This window comes from Oryctolagus cuniculus, chromosome 4 (assembly GCF_964237555.1).
Source record: "Oryctolagus cuniculus chromosome 4, mOryCun1.1, whole genome shotgun sequence".
Taxonomy (NCBI): domain Eukaryota; kingdom Metazoa; phylum Chordata; class Mammalia; order Lagomorpha; family Leporidae; genus Oryctolagus; species Oryctolagus cuniculus.
In genome coordinates this window covers 123,568,342-123,579,032 of record NC_091435.1, presented here as the reverse complement: position 1 = coordinate 123,579,032, position 10,691 = coordinate 123,568,342, and the positions used below count along the sequence as shown (strand labels likewise).

Below are 10,691 nucleotides of genomic sequence, written 5' to 3'. Positions count from 1 at the left end.
CTGATACCAGCAGCCTGATACTGTTAATTGCACGATAAACACTGAGTCCCCTTTCTTAGAAGAACTTGGCTTAGTTTACTTGGCTGCCTCACAGTCTGCCAATGGCTTCATTACATTGGAACTGCACTGTGACAATACTGACTGCAGCAGAATTTGAGATTGATAAAGCAGCAGGATTTCTGGCAACGACAATATTATAGTGATGCTAAAAACATGCATACAAAGAGTTTTCCAAGAGTTCAGGAAAAATGCATATTATAAAAAGACCAGGCATGGATTTCAGAATTTTTTCTGTACTTCCATGTTTCCAGAAACTTGCTGAAGTGCCATCACATGTAGGTGCATGGTCTTTGTGTGGAAAATCACAAGATATCTCTTCAGAAATAGTTGAACATGTCTTGATTAAAATGTCCTCAGATATGTGCATAAGACACACATCCCCTCAGGATTATGGTTAATTTTCTAAGATAGACATTTCTAAACTGTGGTTTTGGCTAAATGAAAAAGACAAGCCTTATTCTGATTTTTGTGTTTTTGAGCTAGTTTGGCAAACAGAATCTTATTTTTCTCTCTGAAGAGAAAAGACTTTCCAACCATTTTGCTTGTATTACAATAGCTCTGGATTAAGAGGGAACAGAATATCCCTGAAGTTTGGAAATGTGGTGTGTGGAAGTGAACCTCCCCGAAGAACAATGTGGCACACACAAACTTTCTTCTGATTACATGAACTCCCTGGCCAGAATGAGAAGGTGCATGGAGAGATTAGAGAAGAAAGGGTAAGACATGTTTCTACAAACATCTGTGAAAACAAGTGCTTCGTTGTTCCAATTCCTGTGTGAAAGTGTATGTGTACACATGCATACTATGGTTCTTAACACCAACACGAATGGACTGGTAGTTAAAAAATAAAGCAGGACTTGGGGGTGGGTGTTGTGAGACAGCAGGTTAAGACACTCACTTAGGATGCCTGTTCCATATCAGAATGCCTGAGATCAAGTTCTGCCTCTACTTCCAATCCAGCTTCCTGTTGGTGTGCCTGGGAAGCGCTAGATGAGGGGCCGAGTACGTGAATTCCTGCCACCCATGTGGGAGCCCTGGATAGAGTTCCTGGCTCATGGCTTAAGCTTGGCCCAACCTCACCCCTGGCTGTTTGGTGCTTTTGGGGAGTCAACCATGAGATGGAATCTCTCCTTCTCTCTGTCTACTTCCTTCCCACTCCTCCTCCCTTTTAAATAAAATAATAAGAAAACAGGGCAGAAAAGAATTATAGAATAATTCTCAAAAAAATGAAATTTTTTCCAGTGAGATCTCACAGAATACTTTTATTCCTATATGTGACTCAGTCTACCATTTGTTTGAGTACTTCACATTTTTAAATTATTTAAGTATTTCATAACTCTTCTAGATTCTCTGAACCAAAATGAATTCTAATTTCACTGATTGAAAAACGAAGGATGGGGCTGGCGCCGTGGCTCACTTGGTTAATCCTCCGCCTGTGGCACCGGTATCCCATATGGGCGCCGGGTTCTAATCCCGGTTGCTCCTCTTCCAGTCCAGTTCTCTGCTGTGGCCCGGGAGGGCAGTGGAGGATGGCCCAAGTGCTTGGGCTCCGGCATCCGAGCATCTGCATGGAAGACCAGGAAAAAGCACCTGGCTCCTGGCTTTGTATCATCATAGCTCCGCCATAGCGGCCATTTGGGAGGGTGAACCAATGGAAGGAAGACCTTTCTCTCTGTCTCTCTCTCACTGTCTAACTCTATCTGTCAAATAAATAAATAAAAAAAAGAAAAACAAAGAAATACATTACTTTTTCTGTTTGATGTAAACTTTAATAGGTTTAAAGAGGCTGATGTTGTGGCATAATGGGTAAAGCCACTGCCTGTGATGCCAGCATCCCTTGTGGGTGCTGGTTTGAGTACTGGTAGCTCTGCTTCTGTTCCAGCTCCCTGCTAATGGCTTGGGAAAGCAGTGAAAGATGGCCCAAGTGTTTGGGCCCCTGTACCCATGTGGGAGACCCAGATGAAACTCATGGCTTCTGTCTTCAACCTGGCCTAGCCTTGGCTGTTGTGGCCATTTAGAGAGTGAACGAGTGGATGGAGGGTCTCTCTCTCTCTCTCTTTGTCTATCCTTCTCTTTATGTAACTCTGACTTTCAAACAAATAACTTTTTATTTTTTAAGAATTATTTATTTATTTATTTAAGGGGCAGAATTAGAGAGAGACAGAAGCAGAGAAAAAGGTCTTCCATCTGCTGGTTCACTACCCAAATGACTGCAATGCTCGGAGCTGGGCTGATCTGAAGCCAGGAGCCAAGAGCTTCTTCCAGGTCTCCCATGCAAGTGTAGGGGCTCAAGCATTTGGGCCATCTTCTACTGCTTTCCCAGGCCGTAGCAGAGAGCTGGATCAGAAGTTGAGCAGCCAGGACTCAAACTGGCACCCATATGGAACGCCGGCACTGCAGGGGGCAGCTTTACTGGCTGTGACACAATGCCAGCCCCTAAATAAATAACATGTATAAAACAAAAACAAAGTGGAACAGTTGAGACTTGAACTAGAACTCACATGGGATGCCAGCATCACAGATGGCAGCTTAACCCGCTATGGTACCATGCCGGCCCTGGTGTGGAACTCTTAAATGAACACCTTTGCTCATTTATTTATATTTTATTCCTCTATATTTTAACATCCCTGAAACTGTCCACTCGGAGTGGCTGACTAGCTGTCTGTCTTTGCCTATTGACATGTAAACTTGGTGTCAGTTCTTTGTGTTGTTACTTTAACTGATTTATGTGGATGGGAGTTATGTGGGTGATTCATGTTGCATCGTTTAATTGCTGTTTAGTATGTCTAGAAAATGGTTTGCCTTTGAAACATAAAGTTATCACATACACAGAAAAACACAGAAGCTGAGGAAAGAAGTGAAATGTGGTGTTAATGAACTAAACATCATTGGAGGAGTGACTACGGATCCATATGGTCTTGCATGGCAACCACCAAATTTTCACCTAAGAAAGGGAGACATGAGATACAGATAAGGCAATTCATGCTTCATTATCTTACTCAAATAGTTACAAAAGAATTACTTATCATATTCCCATCAAGCACCTAAAGTCCGAAATCCCTCTTCTAGATAAGGGATACTTAGAAGGAACAGCAGTACTCCAAGAACCATCGTTAGGACATTGCAGCAGTTTCTTTCAGAATATTTTTTCCTTACTCAACAATACAGAAACAAATGGAGTAGCTTTTTAAGCAGTCTTGAAGTGAAAGCTTCTCTGTTGGATGCTTTCACACAGCGTGTGTGCCTCACACCAGTTCAGCTCAGTAGAAATTGTGATCCCCGGGGTACCCTGTTCAGAAGATCAGCAAGTTACAGGAAGTGGCCCTCCCCAGACATGGACTCTACTAGTGCATTGATTTTGAACTTTCAAGCACCCAGAACTAAGAAATAAATGTTGGTTGTTTGTAAGTCAGGGAAAAAAAAAGAAGATCATCAAGTTTGGGTAGAGGAGGACTTGAAAGCTCAAGTGTCCGCACCCAGGGCCTGTGCCACTTTCTCAAGACTCTGCTGCATCAGTAGACATCTTCCTGGTTTCCCAACCCCACTGTCTTGCAGGAGCATCCAGGCCACCAGCAGGGAGCTGGATCTGAATGGTCCATACAGCAGTAACGTATGGAAAAAGATGCACTCTTGGAGTTTTGTTAGACTTTCAGTTAAAAGCTTAGTCCCCAGTGGGGACTGAAAAAATTCTTCCCAGGATTTTTAAGCTTTGTTGTTTATTTCTCTGCAGTGCACCTTGAATTAGTTTAGAGTCTCTCACCTCTTCTCACCATTATGCTTCCTTAACTCTGTAATCTTATGCCTGAGAATAAGGCAGCACTATAAATAGGCCTGCTTGTGCCTGCAGAACATGGGTGACTTAGGTGACCCAGGAAATGTCCCATAATGTCACCATCCAATGATTTCCTATGAAACTCAGCACTAAAAAAGTATTGCACATGCATTTTTACCAAACTCCCAAATGCTCAAGAAATAACCACACGAGAATCTCACACATAAGCTTTTATGTAGAAATGAATGCTGCTTGATTTTTCTGTCCAAGGTTATCATTTTATTCATACCAGCTTCTGCAAGGTTTAGGCATGTTTAGAAAAGTGGTTTCTTAGATCAGGCTCAGGAATGACAGTCCCCTTGACAAAGGCAAGTTTGTGGTAAGACTGTGCCGCCATGGGTGGAAGTGCCAGAAATATCTGTGGGCAGCCTAGGCCTCTACAATTCCTAGAGCAATTTTGAATTCAGGAGACTTTATTTGCCCTGGGAGTTACTGACCATAGAATGAAACCAGAGAGATCATTATTTACAATTCATATATTCTTTCCAGATCTAGTTAAAAGGCACTCAACTAGCGGTATCCAGTCAACTCAATCATGAGGCCTTTGTAAGAAGAAATAAAAATAATTTTCTTCCCCCAAATTGAATGGATAGAGTCATTCTCTTCTTTATTTGGCCAAGTGTTCAGTGAAAAAAGAATCAGTATATGGTCGTTGTTTTTCTGCGACCTCTTTGCTATGAAGATTTGAGCACATTGCTGGCATTCCAATTGTTCTTAACTAATGCAATACTAATAACTAATGCTATTCACCTAATCCTTTCTGACTGACTGTTCTAGTTTTCTCTAATTGATTAAAACAGCTAAGGTCATTCACTGACTTAAAGAATGTGTTGTTGTATCTTAAAATAATACTTAGTAAAGAGATTGCTGCTGAAGAGAGGAGTTTTAAGCCTTTTCCTTTACTTCTGGAAACTTAAGCAAAGTTGTTTTTCCTCTTTCTGTATTGTTGGGAGCAACCCGGACTGGACTGAGTTACTGGAATTAAGACTTATTCTATGCATCTGCTCTCCCACAATATGGCGCTGGGAGAGGAGGCAACAGCTTCTACCCAGCTGCCTCTCACCAACTTGACAAGCTGCAGGACCTGCTCCTGATTGGAGGAGAGCAGCGTACTCGGCGTGTGGGCAGCCGAGTTAGGATTGGCGGAGGAGGACTATAAAGGAGGAGAGAGACGGCATGCACCAGGAACATCTAAGGGGAAAACCTGTGCAGCCCCCGAGAGAGCCGGCCGGCGGTGTGCCGCTCCCCCGCGGAAGTGGGGAAAGTGGCAGGGGGAACCGCCCTTCCACGGAGGTGGAAGGGACGGTAGCCAACCCGGGAAGAACCAGCAGCAAACCCGGGGAGGGCCGAGCAGACAGAAGAACAACGCAGGGTCCTGTGTCGTTCCCCCACGAAGACGGGGAGCGACATGTATTTTTAATTTCTTCTTTCCTGTAAGTCTCATTCATCTTAAAAATAAACAAGAAAACACTATCTTGCCCTTCCTCTTAGTTCTATTTTATTGAGCAGGTACTTGGATTGTTGCTTTAAACTTCCAACATCCCTCTGATTCTTCAATCCTGATATTTTGCCCTTTATACCATGGCACCAGTGCGATTGTTCTTACCCATGACGCCACTTGCTTCCTAATTGTGAAAGTCGGGCTTTATCTTAAGTGACCACTTTTCATGATTTCAGGTTCTTGATCTCTCCCTTTTTCCTGAAAATTCTTTAATAATTTGGCTTTTGTGACACCATGTGTGTTGGTCTACATCATCTCTGAACTCTAATCAGCTAATATATTCTGCTTTTGCTGAAGTGCTGGAGTTCCAAGGGATCCTTACCGATTCCTCTGTTTTCTTATTCTCCCTGAGTAATTTCGTTTATTCTTTCTTTCTTTTCTTTTCTTTTTTTTTTTTTTTTTTTTTTGACAGGCAAAGTTAGACAGTGAGAGATAGAGACAGAGAAAGGTCTTCCTTTTTCCATTGGTTCACCCCCCAAATGGCCACCACGGCTGGCACGCTGTGGCCGGCATGCTGCGCCAATTTGAAGCCAGGAGCCAGGTGCTTCCTCCTGGTTTCCCATGAGGGTGCAGGGCCCAAGCACTTGGGCCATCCTCCACTGCACTCCTGGGCCACAGCAGAGAGCTGGACTGGAAGAGGAGCAACCGGGACAGAATCTGGCGCCCCAACCAGGACTAGAACACGGGGTGCTGGCGCCGCAGGCGGAGGATTAGCCAAGTGAGCCGCGGCGCTGGCCCTCCCTGAGTAATTTAATCAAATTCCATACCTTCAGTGACTTCCTAGAACTGTATATGCATTGACCCCCAATTTTTACCTCTAGAACTCTCTTTCTTTCTTTTAAAGATTTTCTTTATTTATTTGAGAGGTAGAGTTACAGAGAGAGAGAGGGAGAGACAGAGAGAAAGGTCTTCCACCTGCTGGTTCACTCCCCAAATAGCCACAATGACTGGAGTTGGGCGGATCCAAAGCCAAGAGCCAAGAGCTTCTTCTGGGTCTCCCACATGGATGCAGGGGCCCAAGTACTTGGGTTATCTTCCACTGTTTTCCCAGGCCATAAGAAGAGAGCTGGATTGGAAGAGGAGCAGCTGGGACATGAACTGGTGCCCATATGTGATGTTGGCGTCACAGGTTGAGGCTTAGCCTACTATGCCCAGCACTGGCCCCTAGAACTATTTCTTATGTGTAATAATTTCTGTGACTCATAAACCTCTCCAATTTTACATACTCAAATTAGATTTGTTCCTAAAACATGACCCTCTTTATATTTCCTATCCTATTGAGTTAGCAATAAACTCAGGATGTTGCCCATTCACAATCTCTCTCCAGGTTTCTATGTTAGCCTACATAATAGACACATTTCAAGGGAAATGTTATCCTCTGTGTATTCCACGTTAGCTTTTGTATTAATGATCACTGTAAACAAGTTCCTACAAGCTTATCAGTTTAAAACAGTATGCATTTATTATCTCACAGTGTCTGAAGGTCAGGGGTCCAGCATGGTGTAGTTGGGTCTTCTGTGTAGAGTTTCACAATGGTACAACCAAGGTGTTGGCTGGGCCTGGGCTCTTATCTGAGATTCACAGTCTTCTTCCAAGATCACTTAGTTGTTGGCAAAATTCATTCCTTCACCTCTGTAGGACTCTGGGCAGTGTGCTTCTCTAAGGCAATAGGAAAGTCTGCTTCTGATTTGTTCATCTTTTTTTAAAGGACTCATATGAGGAGGTCAGGTCCAATCAGGATAATGTCTTGTTGGTTAATTCAAGGTCAACTGATTAGGGACCTTAATCACATTGGCAAAATCTCTTTATTTTTGTCATATAATGTAGCATAACCATGAAAGAGGTAGTCCCATCACTTTTGTCTTATTCTATTAGTTAGAAACAAGGTGCAGGTCCCACCCACACCCCAGGGGGAGAGGATTATACCCATACCTGGGTCACTGGGAGTCATCCTAGAATTCTGCCTACCACATCTTAATAATAAAAAAAAAGATTGTGTGGGTGTGTGTGTGGGTATGTGTGTGTGTAATGGCAAAAACCAGCGAATGCTTGTAATTTGGAGGTATTAAAAAGTCTGAATGCAAAGAAGAAGAGGATCAGACTTTAATTTGAAATCTTAAAGTTTAGTGGAGGTGGCTGGTACATATTTGAAGCTAGAGAAAATGGTTTCTTATGGTATTCTGTCTAACATCTACTGCCATGGGTAGGGGATATTTCCAAGTAGCTCAACTTTAGATTGTATGAACCTAAAAAAAGTTAAATAAGTAATTCTAAAAGATAGACATTTAATTGCATAACCAGTTTAGTCTGAGGACCATTTTACCAGGTGTTGCCCTCGTTTATATTAAGAAAGGATGGTTGTAATTAGTCTCTAAGTAAGGTTATATGATTTTCCTCAGTACACATTGATTCAACTTTTTCTAGTTTTTTTTTCTTTTAATACCTTTGACAGACTATGATTTTCATTGGATGTGCCTATCTTTCTTCAGAATAGATAGTTGAGGCATCTTTTAAAGTTTGTTTCTTGAAGTTTTTAAAAAATATATTTTTGGTTCACTTCTCAAATGCCCACAATGGCCAGGGATGGGCCAGGCCAAAGCCAGGACCCAAGAACTCAATCCAGGTCTCCTATGTGGGGGGCAAAAACCCAATTACTTGAGCCATCACCAGGGCCCCCTGGGTCTGTGTTAGTAGGAAGCTGGAGTCAGGAATTGACCAAAGCACTCTGATGTGGGATATGGGTATCCTAACCACAGGTTAAATGCCCTCCTCTATTGTCCTAGTTTTAAATGACATAGCTACTGAAGTTCCTTCAGCCACGACTTTCCCCTTCCTGGCCAGGCACCCTGTAAGGGTGTACTCTGTAGCTCATTTTGCTTGTACACATCAGATGGATATTCTGGGGTTAATACAACGGCTGTTAGGATACTAAATTTACTAAGAACCCTGCCATTTTAGGCCTTAGAGATAGCTATTCCACTGTTATTAGTAAAAAGAACAACATGGCTTGGTGAACTTCTCTCCTTTTCTTGACATTGGCAGTGATGATGCAATGCCTGCTGTGCACGGTTGCATGAGGCTGGCATGTAGGTCCCTATAGATAAGTTGTAACTTCTCTGCTTTCCCTCTCTTTAGCTTGGGCAACCGCCACATTGATGCACTGAAGCCACTCTTCTGCATTCTTCTCATCCTTGGCTTTGAACACATAGGTTTTGTTGTCTGTGAAGATTTCAAAAGCCCGAGGGAGAGAGCGGTCCCTGCGTTTCTTGGCCACAGCTTTCACACTCTGTACTTTGCTGAGCTCTATTGGGGAGTCATCAGGATCGTCTTTCTGAAATGCATGGGAAGGACAGAACGTGAGCTGGCTCCTACTGGAGGCAAAACTCGCTGGCTAGTGGATATAGAGAGCCAGCAATCTTTTACTTCGCGGCTCAAGACCTTTGCAATTTGGGTGCTAAGGCCTCCAAGAGTCACTAGAACAACTGACAAGGTAAACAAATGAGCCTTTGTTATAGTACCATAAATCTGCACAAGATTATGAATTGAGAGAAAATTGTTATAGAATAGGATTGGGAAAAATCCTTAATTCATGGTTTTTTGATCTTCTGCTATTTTCTATTGGTATGGACACTGAATTAATAGAGCAGAACACAGTCCTGTTTGGAACACTCTTAACTCAGAATTTCAGATAGCTTGAGAGGTACTAAACTGAATTTTCCACTGTGTTACCACTGAGAAAGGGTTTGCCAAAGCTTGAACTGAATAATTAGGGTTCTGACGTTGGAGTAGATTAAGCTGTTTTCAAAACTCTCTGCAGTTTTGGAAACATGCTTTTGTTTGTAAATACTGCATGAATCAATTTTTAATGGTGTTATATTTGTGCCTTATCAAAGCAGTGGTTGAGGGACCTCTGAAAGACCAAGAGTCACACAGTGGGTGAGCATGGATGGTTCTGAGGGATTGGATACTTCTTTAAGGCAATTTCAGGTCTTTAATAAAGTCTCTGAATATACTTTATCTACTGGAAAATGAGCCTGTGATTGAGAATCTTGTCAATTCTCCTTTTCCACCTTTCCTTTTACAGTTGTCCCTCTTTTACTTTACAATGAAAATGTACCTTCTCACCCATCCTACATTTCTGTGGTGTGTTGCTCAACTTAGAAAAGACTCAGGAGCCTCAAACAAAAAGAGCAACTCAAAATACTGGTGCCTGGGAAGTGTCCATCAACCCAGGCAACATAATCACCCTCCATCTACTTCATGGAGAGATGCATTTCCAACAGTATTTTCCTTTTAAGGCTGAATAATTATTTATTCATGTTAAATAGAATTATAATTAATAATATAATGTAATTAGTTAATAATTTAACAATGTATAATTTTAATGAAACAAATTAATATAATTTAATAACAAATTTGGCATACTTATGGGCTTTCATAATTGACATAACTTTAGAAAAGATAATTGAGTCAGAAAAATCTTAACACTCAGATTGAAGGCTACAAAAATTAGAACAATTAAATGCCAATTTATACAGATGGTTTTATTGCCATGAAACATGATAATCAGGGTAAAATGCTATGGGAGACATGGAACAGAAATATGATTTCAAAGAAAAAAAGAAATAACATAAACCTTTCTATTAAAAAAGTGCTAATTTATATATATATATTTTAAAAAGATGTTTGATCTCAAAGTAGGATGGTATTTTATTCCAAGGGTTACATTTAAAGGAGACAGGTGATCTTTTTCTTTTAAAATGTGAATATTGCAATTCAGTGAAAGCTACCATGTGGGCAACTGTTCAAATTTATGATAAAATTGTTGCCGAAACTTAATGCTGCAAGATACTGCACAGAGTTTTCAAAGTGCTTCTAGGGTTCAGGATAAGTTTTGCAGGTAGCTACACTAGACACTATTATTATCCTAGTTTGTTTTATACTAAATATCTGACAGTAATGACATTGTATTTCTTCTAATTCACCTATAGACAGAAATTGATCCATGGAGAAACTGATGGAGAATATAAAATTTCCATAGCCATCTAAAGAGGAAATCAACCAAGATGGCAATGGCAGGCAAGTCAGAGGAAGCCGCAGCCTGGCAAATTAGTGGAGAAGAAGACTTTAAGAATGCCAAAGCAAAATGTCTTTCAGCCTCTATTCTCCTAAAATGCACATTTCTTTCCTTTAAAAGGAGATTCTTTTAGGATGTGGCTGAAGCTGCAGCAGGACTGCTGACCACTCTTGGTTACTGTGTCCCTGGAGAGTGGAAGTATTTCACCCTCCTGGTATATT

The 10,691-nt window shown here is 41.6% G+C and overlaps 1 protein-coding gene across 3 annotated transcripts in view; it reads right to left on the bottom strand.

Annotated features, from left to right (window-relative positions):
* Nucleotides 1–6,833: 6,833 nt before the first annotated feature.
* VEPH1 (ventricular zone expressed PH domain containing 1) overlaps nucleotides 6,834–10,691 on the bottom strand; it is a 255,723-nt gene continuing 251,865 nt past the window's right edge. For all 3 annotated transcript variants that reach the window (XM_008266390.4, XM_070072605.1, XM_002716326.5), the window contains one exon: nucleotides 6,834–8,724. In XM_008266390.4, coding sequence (XP_008264612.2) covers nucleotides 8,488–8,724 — 237 coding nt within the window. In that variant the 3' untranslated portion in view covers nucleotides 6,834–8,487. The remainder of the gene's footprint in view (nucleotides 8,725–10,691) is intronic.